Source organism: Aquila chrysaetos, chromosome 17, assembly GCF_900496995.4.
Source record: "Aquila chrysaetos chrysaetos chromosome 17, bAquChr1.4, whole genome shotgun sequence".
NCBI lineage: Eukaryota > Metazoa > Chordata > Aves > Accipitriformes > Accipitridae > Aquila > Aquila chrysaetos.
Window position 1 is genome coordinate 22,359,659 of NC_044020.1, and position 14,548 is coordinate 22,374,206.

General features: G+C 41.6%; 1 protein-coding gene across 4 annotated transcripts in view; it reads right to left on the reverse strand.

Moving 5' to 3' along the window:
- DYRK4 (dual specificity tyrosine phosphorylation regulated kinase 4) overlaps positions 1-14,548 on the reverse strand; it is a 41,703-nt gene that overhangs the window by 12,451 nt on the left and 14,704 nt on the right. For 2 of the 4 annotated variants that reach the window (XM_041129511.1, XM_030040496.2), the window contains 6 exons: positions 9,988-10,071; positions 8,492-8,641; positions 3,295-3,430; positions 1,930-2,093; positions 1,410-1,546; positions 351-491 (listed from right to left, as the gene is read on the reverse strand). In XM_041129511.1, the coding sequence (XP_040985445.1) occupies positions 351-491; positions 1,410-1,546; positions 1,930-2,093; positions 3,295-3,430; positions 8,492-8,641; positions 9,988-10,071 (812 nt within the window). Of the gene's footprint in view, positions 1-350; positions 492-1,409; positions 1,547-1,929; positions 2,094-3,294; positions 3,431-8,491; positions 8,642-9,987; positions 10,072-13,947; positions 14,107-14,548 lie in introns of those variants that run through there. The other 2 variants (XM_030040498.2, XM_030040500.2) reach the window with 2 other exon arrangements.

Genomic DNA, 14,548 nt, shown 5'->3' on the forward strand with positions numbered 1-14,548 from the left:
AGAAGAAGCTATCTTTTTAAGTTATTTAATATTATTCGTATTTATATACCCTGAAGTTGACCAGTCCTGAATACATTGTTTTACTCTTTTCCCCATAGGTCTTTGACTTCAACACAAAGCACAGAAAATAAGGGTGGATCATGTCATTGTCTGTGTGAAGTCTGAATGGGGCCCTTTTCAGTTCACCTTTGCTGATCAAAAGCTAAGTTATGCAGTCTTTATTTAGACAGTATTCCTTTCTTCTAACATTGAGCTGCAAATTCTTCCGAAGAAGACATAAAAATTAAAGCTTGTAAGGCACAAGATCTACAATGCTCCTTAAGATTTGTGTAAAGGAAAATATACTTTACCCCAGCAGTTCAAAGGAAATACAGAAGTGATTGCGAAAGTAGAAGTATTCCTTCATGTGGATGATATTGTGAGTGTCGTCTTTGTCCTTCTTCAGGAGAGCATCAAGGATCTTCACTTCTACCAAAGCCTGGCTGTGAAATCTAAAACATCACATGACGTAGGAATAGTAACATTAACACAGTCTAGCGTTTGTAGAAATGCAAATGCTATAAACACCACAATCTTACTGTAAACTCACCATGTGGTACAACGATTAAAAATTTACCATTCACCCCTGTTAGCTACTGTAACTTTGATTCATTATGTTGTTTCCTAGTCTAAATATACTGGCCTTACATAACTCTTAAGAGTATAATTTTGACTTGTCTGAAAAAACGTTTTAATGAAAAAGTTTCAAATGAGAATCCAGAGTAAAATCCTAGTGCTCTCAAAGTCCATAGGAGTGCTTCTGTTTACTCAAACAGGGCCATATTTCACAACTACCACAGTAAGACAGTCAGTTTTGAAGAGCATCTTTACATTTAGCGTTCACTGAGGGGAAAACTGAACAGCTGAAACTCTGTTTCTGGAGTCAACAGCATCATTCTCATCTGCTTCATTGACTCTGGTTCAAACTAAACTCAACTGAAAATTTGTAACCGGTCACATAACAAGAAGAGGTTGCTTAGGACCATAGCGTAGAATTTTTCATGTTAAAATGAGAGACTGGAGCCTCCCAGCATATTCCTGTGGTTTTGGAGTCTTGTGGGGGAATGTAGGCTCTCAGCTCTCAGTCATGCAGGGCTGGTTACCAGGGCTGTGTATTATCGGTGTCGCTGATACAGAGACCTCCTTGGAAGTCCGGAAAAACTGCGCCTGCTTTCATAGACTGTGTCTCCACTGGGTCCAGGCCAATTCTGAGTCCCTGACATCACCTTTCCTCACTCTGTTCCCACTGTGTTTAATGAAAGTCTGACGTACAGGGGCTTTGATTTTGCTTTGTTCACGTTATCCCAGATTGTCACTGCCTATATAACAAAGAGCTGACTGTACTGCTTTAAAGTCAACAGATGTCTTACCTTTTCTTATTTCTTATTATTTTCAGTGCCACTAATTCATTGGTTTTATGATCCAAGCATTTAGCCACCTGCCCAAATGACCCTTTCCCAATGACCTCCAACACTTCATATCGGTATGCAATATGGTCATGTAAAACCTTCAAAAGGAAACAAATAGGTCAGATTCAAATAGTACAACAACGATCAGGCTTTGAAGCAGTTCATGTGAGTGTGAGTTTACTGTCTATGAAAGATGTTGGACTGGTAGCAAGTGAAGTCCACATTAAACAAGGGCGACAGAAAACAACAAGTGCTTGCTTCATTAATCCACCTACCTTGCATCAGTCCTGAATGAGATGCAGAATGGGTCTCCCTTTAGGATTCTCTGCTGAGCTTTAAAGTGATTGGTACTAATGTTTTCACCATGTGAATATTTATCTTCTAGAAACAACATTTATCTCACATAGATCACTTAAGAGTTGGCAGACAGTCACTACAAACTTATTGAGCTGAAAATGAATACCATAATTTTTCCACTTACCTTTAAGTAGGAGCCATGCTCATCATCGTAACAATTATTATTCTGGGTTTCAGGCAAACCTTCAATCTTTTTAGCTTCCAGCCCAAGAAACCATAGCTCTGTATAATTGAAAATTTCTTTTTGCTCATAGACTGTTAACTGGTTTCTAAAATTTTTCAAGGCTTCTAAATCAGAAAACAAGAATATAAAACCAAAAATCAATAAAATGTCAGAAACCTGATGGCGGACTGCTTTTACAATGGAACATTTTACAGTAGACCATGCCACTTCAAGCAGGAGACCGAGTAGCTGGCTGTTAGAGGTCCCTTCCAACCAACACTTCTGTGATTCTACAATGTTGACATTTTGCACACATTTATGTTTCTTCTTTCTTTCTCTGACTTACAGTATTATGTTCAACAAAGCATTCATCATCTGTTAGCAAGACTTTTAAGAGAGCTTAGGTAAAAATTATTTCATTCTGAGCAAAGTTATGTACCTAGATGTTTTTGAAAATCCCATCTGTTGTCTATCTGCTTCAGCAAGCTTCATAGCTTACATAAAAAAATTGTATGTTTTAATTGGTTTGATTGTCATGTTTATAAAATGGCAGTAATCTTTAGTTAACCAAAGCTTTCAAGTACTTGTTTTTCTGATAGAAAATGTCAAGTTTAGATGCATGAGATTAGGAATTAAATGGGGCCCAAATCTGCTGTTCTCCTAGTTCTGATTCTTCCTGCATAGAAATATTTCAGCTACCCTAACACCTCCACTTATATCATTTAAATCTAGATAAATAATCAGACGGTAGCATTACAAATCAACGTGTTCTCTAGGCGCACATGTGGGTGTTTTGTTGAGCGGTGGCAGATCTTCATCCACTAATGCAGGGATGCTAAATCACTTCAAAGCAAAAGGCCACTACTTTTTTTTTTTTTCCTAGACTCCTTCTAAAAATAGATTAACTCTGCCAGAAACTTTCTAGATCTGAGAACTCCCAAAATGCAATTTAGCCCACATAGATAAAATGTGACACAGCTACAAGCAAGTGGGAAAAGTGTTTTATCACTGTAATAGAATATTGCTGTCACCTACCTAACCTGTCACAAGTCTTAGACAAATATACATTCTTTTGTATAAGGCATACTTCTCTTATTTATACATTTGTGTTAGTCTGTTCATTCTCCTATTGCGTACGTCCCCAAGTAGGACTTTTAGAAATCACTGAGCCCATCCATATTGCTGTCCTCCAAATTGTTTGTTAAATGTTTCAGTGACCATTTAGCATGGGACCTCTGGTCACCGAGTATCCTGACTGCATACACTCCTTATCTGTGCAGGCAGCCTGTCACTCCAGTCTTTTCAGCATGTTCTGTTATATTCTACCTGAAGCTGTCATAGGCAGTTTGACACTGATGCTGGTGCTTTCCAGTTCTGATGGTTTTGTCTGGGCTCTGCTATCACTTTCAGGAAGACTGTCTGGAAGGTTAAATCGGGAAAAATTGCCTTGAGTTCCGTTTTCCTGCCAAGCAAAAAAAAAAAAAAAAAAAAAAAAAAAAAAAAAAGGTAAGTTTTGTTTCCAGGTATTTTCATGAACATTCAGCTGACCTGCAATTATATAAATATATACAAAAAATATATTAAAAAATGCTACATTCCCAAAGACAAAGCTGCAAGATATTGATTTTGGATTTCTTGAGTAATCTCTATGTCAATTATGTGCTGAGACAGAACAAGCATGCTTGGGGACTAGAATGCCCTACTTACCCAGAGAGCAAATTCTGCCAATAGCACTAGATGCTATTGGACCATGGAAAGATAAATCTCTAAATAAGAAAAGGAAGTTCATCTTCCAGGTTCATACAATACATGGGCTCTCACTTTCTATAAATGCTACAAACTGCCATGGTTTGGTTAAGTTGCAGTAACTCGCATGAGCTAGTACAGAGGGCAGGAAGGATAGTATAATAGGCATTATCTATCTCGGACTTCTACATGGGCACATCGCTGGAGAGTTGTGCTAGAAACCTTGAGATTGCTTGTGCAGCCTGCAGAACTGCAGGGACACCAGCTTGGGTCTGCACACATACACATGTACAACAGAAACATCAAGTTTGCTATGAATGGGGAATGAATAAGCCTATGTGGGTGCAGACGCACTAGAAGGAAGAAATTGCAGAAGAAAGGATATAAAGATGTCACCTATATCAGCAGGTGATCAAGATCCCAGCACATGTAGATTCTGAGCGCTCCCAGAATGGGAAAACAAAGGACAGAGCACAGAATCAAGCCATGAAGACATGATGGAGGGTTGGAGATAAAAAAGCACCAGCTAAGGAGACAGAAGACAATGTGCTCTGGGATAAGGATGTAGAGTGTGGGGGCCCAGGCCATGTTCTCCTCAATCCCTTCATTGAGGGGAAAAGACTCAGCTGGAGATGATGCATCCAGTGGATCCATACCTGGCTGAAGCTACAGAGTGAGCTACGGCTTCTACGAGTGTAGGATGAGGAACAAGAACTGCTGAGCAGAAACAGGATCCATCTGATGAAGCAGCGCAAAAGTGTTTGCAAAGAGCTTTGCTAACGTAGTGAAGAGGGGTTTTAATTAGGTACAGCAGAGAAGAGTCATCATAACCTGATACTCATGGGGTAATTCAGTCACCTCAGCACCTGTTGAAGTGGCAAAAGCATTCTGGAAGATTTCTGGACTGTGTTCTTAATGCAGGTGATCTGAGATGCGCCGCTGGACCTGTTACTCACACACAAGGAACAATTGGTTGAGGATGTGAAGGTCAAGGAGAGGGCAGCTTTGGCTGCAGTGACCATGTGACTGTTGGGTTTAAAATCCTCACAGAAGTGAGTGAGACAAGCAGAGTTACAAACCCCAGTCTTCAGGAAAGCACCTTTTGGCTTGTTCAGGATCTTCTCATCATAAACCCACGGAAGACTGCCCTGGAGGGCAAAGGAAATCAGGAGAGCTCATAGAGCTTCAAAGTCAATCTCCTGAAAGCACAAGAATAGTCCATTCTGACATGCAGAAAGTTGAGCAAACATTGCTGAAGTCCAGCATGGATGAAAAGGGAACTTCTGACCGGGCGCAAACACAGTAAGGAGCACAAAAAAGGTAGAAGCAGGGATGGGTTATTTGGGCAAGAGACACTACCTGAACATGCAGGCATGATTGGGAAAGCCAAAGCTCAGCTGGAATTGCAGCTAGCAAGGGATATGAAAGTCAGTAAGAAGAGTTTCTATGAGTACATCACCAGCAAAAAGGGAAGGCTAAGGGAAATGTGAACCCACTGCCCAGTGGCGTTTGGGACCTAGTGACCAAGGATTTGGAAAAGAACCAAGGTACTCAGTGCTTTTCATTGGTAAGTTTTGCCCTCAGGCTTCCCAAGTCCCTGAGTCTGGAAGTAGCGTTTGTGCAAAGAAGCATCACCTGCAGTACACAAAGATAGTTAGGGACCGCTTAAGTAGCTGGATGTACCTCAGTCTGCAGGACCAGATGGGTGTGGAAGGAGCTGGCCAATGTCATTGCAAGGCAGGTCTCTATCATCTTTGAAAGTCGACGGCAATCAGGAGCAGTTCCTGACCATTCTGAAAAGGCAAACATCACACCTACCTTCAAAAAGGGCAAGAAAAAGGCTTCAGGGAACTACAGGCTGTTCAGCCTTAGCTCAGTCCCTGGCAGAGCTATGGAACAATTCCTCTTGGAAACCATTTCCAACCAAATGAAAGACAAGAGGTTGATTTGGAACAGCCGGTATGGATTTGCCAACATAAGTTGTGAGCAAATGGTGTCTGAACAACTCAATTGCCTTCTCTGATGAAGTGATTTGCTTGGCCAATGAGAGAAAAGCGGTGGACATTGAATACTTTGACTTCAGCAGGGCCTGTGACACTGTCTCCCACTGTATGCTCGAAGCCCAAAGAGTGAGACATGAACTGGATAAATGGATCAGAATGTGAGTGGAAAATCGGCTGGATGGTCAGGTTCCAAGGACTGTGATCAGTGGCAACTGGTTACTAGTGACATCCCTCAGGGATCAGTACTAAGGCCAGTACAGTTTAGTGTCTTTATTAATGACACGGACAATGGATGAGTTCACTCTCTCAAATTTGCAGACCACAGCAGGGTTGCTGTCCGAAGGGACTTCAGCAGCCTGGAAAAATGGGCTACGGGTATCTTCTAAAGTTGAATGAAGACAAATGTTAAGTCCTGCACCTGGAACAGTATATACCCGTGCAACAGGACAGGTTGGGGCACAACTGAGAGGATGCAGCTTTGCAGGGAAGGGCCTGACAACAACCTGAACGTTACGGATGCACGCAGGTCGGCGCGGGGGGGGTGTACTGCCACACCGATGTAGCAGCGTGCTCTTACAGTAAACACAACCCGGGTTGTACTAGCAAGAGGAAAGCCAGCAGGGTGGGAGAAGTGATCTCCCCCTCTGTTCAGCATTTGTTAGACCACACTGGGAGTACTGTGTCTAGTCTGGGGTTTCCCAGTACAAGAAAGACATTGACCAACTGGAGAGAATTCAGGGGAGAGGTCAGGGGATGGTCAGGAGCCTGGAGCCCGTGATGTGCAAGGAGAGGCTGCAGGAGGTACATTTGTTCAGCCTGCAGAAGAGGAAGCTTTAGGAGTGATCTTACTGAGCTGTAGTTACTTGGCAGGATGGTATAGAGAAAGCAAAGCCAGACTGTTCTCAGAGGTGCATGGTTCTTGGACAAGATGGGTATGTGGCTAATGGATACAAGTTGCAGCACAGGAAATGCTGATTAGATATTAGGAGAGACATTTTCTACCATGAGAGTGGTTCACTAGTGCAACAGGTTGCCCTGAGAAGCTGTGGACTCTCCAACATTTGAGATATTCAGAACCCAGCTGGACAAGGCCCTGAGCAACCTGCTCCAAGTTTGCTCCGCTTGTAGTGGGAGGTTGGGCTAGATGTCTTCCAAAGTCCCTTCCAACCTAAATTATTCCTTAATTTCTTTATAATTTCTCATGCCTTGAGAAAGTCCTGATGACTCACAGAAGTGGGACAGGATGGAGACACAAAAGATCAGTCTCTTTCAGTGTCAGAAGGGTACAAAAGCCATATTCAATAACCAGCACATGGTTGCCAAGACAAGAACCTAGGTGATGTGATATGGACTAACCAGTGGGCAATCCCAGTCCACCATGTCCTTGCAAGAAGTCCTGTCTGGTACCACTTGGATACATGCATCTTGGTGCTTGTGAGTTTTGGGTTAAGAATACGTTAGCACGAGTGAAAATAGGTCTGTTTTAAAATGAAATCGTCTTCCCATACCTGCCTCTAACCTTGCTACCTTTTTTTGCAATATTAACTGCTACAAAAGCAGGGCAAACAGGTGTGAGGGGCACTACTTGAACAGCTCAAGTACAGGTCTGTGCTGACACAGGTCAGACCTACTGCTATCCTGCTGAGCCCCAGCTTGAGAACTCGGCTCTGCCTATCCCAATACACACTCCCTCCATTCAGCAGTGCTGTGTTATTTCTAAGGAAGGGTAAACGAAGAAGGTCTCCAAAACAGACAGCACATAATCATGCTTTCTAGATTGAAATATTTATTGTCCCCTGGCATTTCTAAGCCAAGCAAAAGGCTTTCTTATCGGTGTTTACACAGCTTCTTATATAAGTATATACATTACATTTAAAGAATAATAATAATAATAAAAAAACCCTCTGTAAAATGCTTGGCTTTAATCTTTTCACAGAAAATAAAACAGAGGGATGGTTCATTTTCAGATGCAAAGCTTAATCATTGGCTTTTGTAGGAGTCGAGTGCAGGTTTGACTTATGAAGGCCACAGAATTAAGCTTTAAAGAAAATTTAAATTATTTTGGGGACTAACCCATTCCACCTCATCATTCATGCTATTTTGCATCTTGTAGCTTTGCCCAATGATACACCCCTCACCCAAATTAAATAATTTGTAGTAGTAGCAAGCTGCCAATTTCAAAGTCAAAGTACTTGAGAAGACTCTTGACTTCCCAAATAAAATGCTTTAGGTGGGGACTGCCAGCGCAAGAGATCTGAAAAGACTTCATATCAGAGCCCTATAGAACCTGTCAAATCTCTCAATAAAGCAATTTCATTGAAGAAGAAGAAAGGCGAAAAAGGCAGTGATCAGAGTAGTGGTGGTGAGTAGTGTAGGTCCCTCATTTGTTGGGGAGAGAAACAGCAAAGGAAGAAGAGTACAGACAGGGGATGGACACAGGATTTGGGAAAAAATGAGAAAGAAGGAATGCCAGAAGTGAAGATGACTTCAAAAACTTCCTGTGATGTTGGGTGTCCATTAAAATATCTGGAGATATACACAACCATGCTGGTAAGTAATTTGTCTATTTAACTGCTTACAGTTCTTCCTATTTTTTTTTCTCTTTAACTATGGCAGAAAACAGAAACTGATGCAAATGCTGACACTAAATTATTTCTCTCTTCCCACACACAAACACACTCGTGACACTTTGCCACTGACACTCTCTTAGCAGTGCTTAGAGAGAAGCTGATTAACCAGGCAAAAATGAGATGTCTAAGAGCTTTATAACTCACCTGAAGAGAGGGGAGGACATTCTGCAAGCTCTTATTTGTTATCTGAGGCAGGCTGCTTTCAAGGGGGAGAGGGTTTGCAGCATCTGCAACCAAACCATGCTTTGCTTGACCTTCCAGAGGTGGGAGGGAAAGAACACCACGACTGACTTTCTAAATAGAAAGCACAAGCAAATATTACGTAACGACCTAGCAAGCAATTCTGTGTAACACCTTCGAAAAACAGAGGGATTGAAAACCTTGGAAAATGTGTATGCTTCACTTCTGACACCTAATGGCGAAGGGGAAAAGAGCAGATACTCAACGGCAGCTCCTAGTTGTACTAATGGGCAGGAGGAGTTTGTCCAGGCAATCGGGCAGCCGGGCACATTTCAGGGCATGAAAGTTTCCCCACAAGAACACCTCCATCCAGCATGAGGGCACTGACTGCTTCAGCTGGAAAAGGTGGATGGGCTTGGAAACCAAACAGCCGTTCCAGGCAGCAGGACTCCTTTGAGTGGGGAAAATAAAGCATATGTAGGGTAATAAGCAGGCAGGAATTATAAATGGCAGGGAACATCATTAGCTATTCCCAGTGGTAGAAGAGAAATTGGGACTGGGCTGCTGCCAAACACCAGGGGTGGAGGCAGTGGGAGGGTCTTCCCTGCACTGGTTTCCCAATATCCCTCCCCATTTCCCATGGAGTTCACTTTGACCGGGGCCCTTTTTGCACTCCGTGTTAATGAGGAAAAGGCAAGCTCTGTGCAAATGTTACTGAAAAATAAATGCTTATACTCATTTGAAAACTCCAGGATTATTAGTCCTTTCTTTAGACTTCTCCCATTTGTTATTTGAAAAACATTTCTGTGCCACTCAAACTCAGTCATTTAAGGATGTGGTTTTATGAATGTTTGGACCTCTAATATTCTTGGATATCTAAAGTGAGAGAAATCACACTCTTAGCAGCAAAGAAAATTTTCAAGGTAGACTATTTCTTTGGCAAATAATAAAAAAATTATTTGAAATAGATCAACTATGCACTATCAATTGCAGAACAAGGTCCAGACAGTTAAGGCTGCAACCCATAGAAGCCTGTGAAATTTTTGTCATGGGGGAAGGATAGAAACATATTTGTCAAGCTTTTGACAACAAAGGAAAGGTTTGATATTTTCTCAAAAAGTAAAGAAGCAAAGCTCTCAATCCAGCCAACTTGACTGAATAAGTTTTCTTTTCCAATACTACGGAAAAGTCTTTAAAACCTTAGAACAGAGATTCCAGTGGACTTTCTATGAAAGCTTCAGGAAAGAAAAGTGGCTAGGCAGAAGAAATGCCTCAAATGCTACTGAAGAGCTAGCAAAAACAAAATACTCGCAGGCACTTGGGACAGTCATACAGCTACAGTGGAAATGGAAGAAGACAGGGAGTAAAGGACTTCCCTCTGCTCAGGTTCATTTATTATAAGGGGTCTCTTAGAAGACAAACATTCAGATATTTTTAAAGTCAGCTAAAGAGTCACGTACCTGATGGAAGACTCTGTTGGATCCCAGATGATCTCTCTCTTGAACAGTCAGTTGAGACTGAGAAAATGCATCCACGTGGGAAGACTGCAAACATGAAATGATGCTTTAATAAAAATTATTCTGAAAAAAAAAAAATCCTGAAATCTCTGTATGGTTTCTGTGTTTCTTTCCTTTGCAGCAACGTCTGTGCCAACACGGCGTATGAGAGGGGACCACAAAAGCTGTTGAAAATGCGCTACGCTCTAGCAATTCCTCTCCCAGTTGAACAGCTGTTTTGTGGGCAGGTGCAGAGAGAGCTTGCTTTGCCTATTATGCCTCTCAGCATGCTTGATATGCCCATGTGGTCAGCGGAGGGGAAGGGGGGGCCTTTGCTCTCCCTAAATATGTGCTCGAAAGCTGACAGTGAGTGTGCTTGGAAGGACAGCTTTAAACTGCCTCATGCGGTAGATTGAGAGCCCATCCATTGTTAATAGCAGCATTAAACTGGTTCAACTTGTGGCACAGACTTTATAAAAACACAAATCAATGTTTAACTTTTTACTGAGATACAGAAAAAAATCCATTGGTTCCAGTGGACAGATAATATTAGCAACAAATACAAAAAAAGAAACATGGGGAAAGTGCTAAAGGGCTCATAATTTTTAGGATTTTGCTGGTGCTTTCAGCAGTTTTTTTATAAAGATAAACATGATAAGTAGCACTGTACATTTCTGTCCAAAAACAGACCTTAGGGAATTCCAGCAATCTTTACAATAATTTAGATACTGAAAACTCTGTGGCTAAAGCAGCTTGGAGCTCTGCTCTATAGGCTGGAGTGAACCCCACTGGGTTTGGTCAAAAGTGCTCCCTGGTCCCTGGGCTCTGAGACACAGTGTCGTTCCACTCGTAGTCAAAAAAATTCTTTATCCAAGTGGAGACATCAGTTCCACTATAGAAGTTCTGAAGTTGTAGAACAGCGATATTTTTCTCTAGAAGCAGAGGAACTTGGAGCAGGGAATTTCAGAGTTTCAAAATAACAAATTTGCAGCCAAAATTATCTTATGGATGTGAGCTGCAGATTAAAAATACTTAAATAAAGCAGCATGGCGTTCCTCATTATCTGTTTTGCAGCCAGGGCTTCCATGGCCTGTACGTATCACACAGTCTTAAACGGGCAGAGCACCTGCTGATGGTAAAGTCTTTGCTCTTTGCAATGACTTTTAGCCTATGTAGTGTCAGTATCAGTGCCAGGGGAATCACTTTTTAAAGGCCTTCATCATGGACTTCAGTTAGTCCACATGAAAATATGTCTGCATACTGGAGGAGTATGCTTAATGTGTTTTGTACTGGCTAGTGCCATAAAAATCTGCCGGGATGCAGCCTAGCCGCACTGGAAGGGCCTCTCTCCGCGCCTGGAAGAAGGGACAACTCAGATTAGACTGCTGCCTCTGTGCCCATACACTGCATATATATGGAGGAGCTGTAGTGGGTGAGGTTTGTGTACAAACTGCTCCATGCATATATAGTGACCTCGATATATCCAGGGCACATCGGCATTGCTACAAAGGTGCAGCTCAAGCTGAAGATACCTGTACAATGGCTCTGAGACATTCTGCTCTGTGAGTGTGGAATAGGTGCTCAGGGAGGCTGTGGGATCTCCATCCTTGGAGGTGAGGTTACATTAGAGACCTCTAGAAGACACTTCCAATCTAAAGATGGAGAGAAAACTCTATGTGCAAATCTACCTGATCACATGAAGGAAATGCTGCCCTTTTGACATACAGGTTCAACTGTCCCACCGTCAACCATGAAGACACCCTAAAGCTGGGCAGACCAGCTACAAACTGCCCGTTGGACAACTGTGCTGTTAGTGCCCATGGCAGGTATTTTCTCTTTCTTTTCATTTGAAAAGTCGGGAGAAAAAAAAACCCCACAAATAAATAAGTCCTTCTGCAAGCTTAAAGGGTAAACTTCAGATTCAGAACAAGCTGAGAACAACAGCTCTAGGTTTAGCCTTATTATGCTAATTGGGTGCAGTTTCAGAGGAAAGGTCATGGATATCTGTGGAGCAGAGGACAATATTAGGAAAGGGAAAGGTACTAAGACCTGTCTTTGCAGGACATAGTAATTCCCATCTTTGGAACTGGAGATCAGCTGCCTAGGGGTAAGGGATTATGTGCTGTAAATCCAAAACATCCCCAGAGCCACCACAACAAATGCTCCCAGAAGACAACCACTGGATTACTTCATGTTACACATGACTGTCCTAAAGCGTGATGTACTTTGCCCAGTGCACCATATATCCTTGTGGTCACTGTCCTTCAGTATGAATTTGCATAGATGATCTATGGAAAACCCAGTGCCAGAGTATTTTTGCAGACAAACACTTCACATGTAAACTATGTATCCTGCATTTCAAGGGAGAATCACGTTTGTTATGAAGGTGAGTCTGGGATCCACATTCGTAACTCTACTAGATATATCAACCCAGCTCTTAATAAGACTATTAATTTTAGTGCATGCTATACTTTTTCTCACACTTCATCTACACTTTACTCCCAGCTACTTCTATTTTTCAGTTTCTGAAACAGATTAAAACATTATACTCCATTTAAAGGCAGTTTCTTAACCACTTTGTGCTTTTCTAACCACAAGCCAATATAAAGCCGGGATTTTAGAGACAGCTATCACTGAAAACCAATGAAACAGTGGACTTCCCATACCTGTACAGACGGCAGTCTTCACTCCAAAATGTCGTTTTCTTAGCAATACTTTTAAAAGGCTATGCAATGATGTTTATATTACTAAATATCAATTTCAAAATATATTGTATTTGCTAATAGAGTATGGACCATTCCCCATATGTCTTTAAAACTCAGCAAGACCTAAGGAAGCAGGTGAGTGAGCTCCACGATGTGCTGCCAGAATCTGGAATCCATTTAATTTCCATTCACTGGGGAAAGATTAACAAGATTCTGAGATGGGCATTTCTCCTTTTACACTGCAAAAGCAAAATCAGTCCACCAGCCCATGGCTGTGCCTTTTTTTAATCACGGAAATTTGTGATTCTCTTTGTCTCTCTTTCTAATAACCTACTTATTAAGGGTTTATAGTTCTTCAGTGGTCTTTGGGAAATTTATTCAAAACACCTTAAAATCAATAACTGATCAACCCTCATAACATTCCCCCAAATAGGTAGATACCATAATCTGTTGTCCATGAAAAATGATCTGTGCCTACAACAGTCCTGCTGGTGGCTGAATGGGGAGCAGGTGGACTGATCAGTTAGTCCACAACAGTGACTTATTTGACGGTCTTGATCCAGATGACCCATCAGCTGCTACTCTAGCAAAATCCTGTACATCTAGTATGGGAACTACAGCTGAGCTGTTGTGACTGGTTTAATTCTGGCAGATGCACTCTAAAGAAAAACTGCAGCAACTGTTACTATTCCACTCCATCTCACTCCTGGCTGTCCCACTCCTATAGCACTCAGCCTGTCCTACAGCTCCAATATTGCACTTCAATCCCAAACTATCATGTCCTGCTATTCCAGCCCTTCGAATCATGCATTACCTTGCTAATTCCCATTATCACTCAAGAAACAGAGCAATGTCCTCATTTACTACCTGGTCTGCAGTCATAAGGAGTTTTAGATACTGAGCATACAGCATTCTGCAAAATCAGAAATTGTGACACATTTTCACAATTCCCCAAATGTCAGCTTATTTTTTTCCAGTTCCCATAGGAATCAGAAATGAGTTAGAATTTTAGAAATGACAAAATACACAACTATATAACACATAGATTCCATTGTCTCCTCATTTAAATGGGCACTTTCTTCTCTCTCTCCTCTATCAAAACTGAATAAAGCCTGTAGAATGCAATGTAGGTGTTAAATCATGCAATATATTAAAAAGCCATAGCAAATGCAGTCTCACTCTCTCAAAATACAGTAGGAACATAAAACATTTTCCCCACCTTGTCAACTATTTCTGTCAGCATAACTGCAAGAGCCGTTAACTGCAGGATGAAGGTTGTTTATTCCATTCGGTGAATGCATTTCAGGAAGCCCACCTTCATCTAGTCAGAGCATAGCAGGATCAGTTTCATACACAGTACCCTGATCAGAAAAAAATGGATAACCCTTCTGCTTGGCTTCAGATTTAAATTTTTATCCCGGAAATATGCCAGTGACTATTAGCTGCTCTAGTATTCTTTTGGTGGCCATCTGTTCCCTTTCTCAGCCTCCTTCTAGCCAAATATAATTTTCCATATTTATCATGGCAAGTCAGTAATAAGAAAGACAAATATAACAGGATTGGCTGTTCTCCTTGCCGGCTCAGTCTGTTCTTTCTCACTGAGCTCATGTGCTTGTGAAACCAAAAAACACTTGAACTTGTATTTTTTCAAAACCTGTCACGCTGACCTTGCTATACAGTGAGTAAAATCTATTCACCAAGACTGCCCGCCTGGAAAATGAAAATAAATTACTACCTCAAGGGTTGATTTCTCATTGGACATTACGTGTCATTTACTGAGAACCAAACTGTGGCACCTTGGTCTGTGGTTCTTGTTGGCA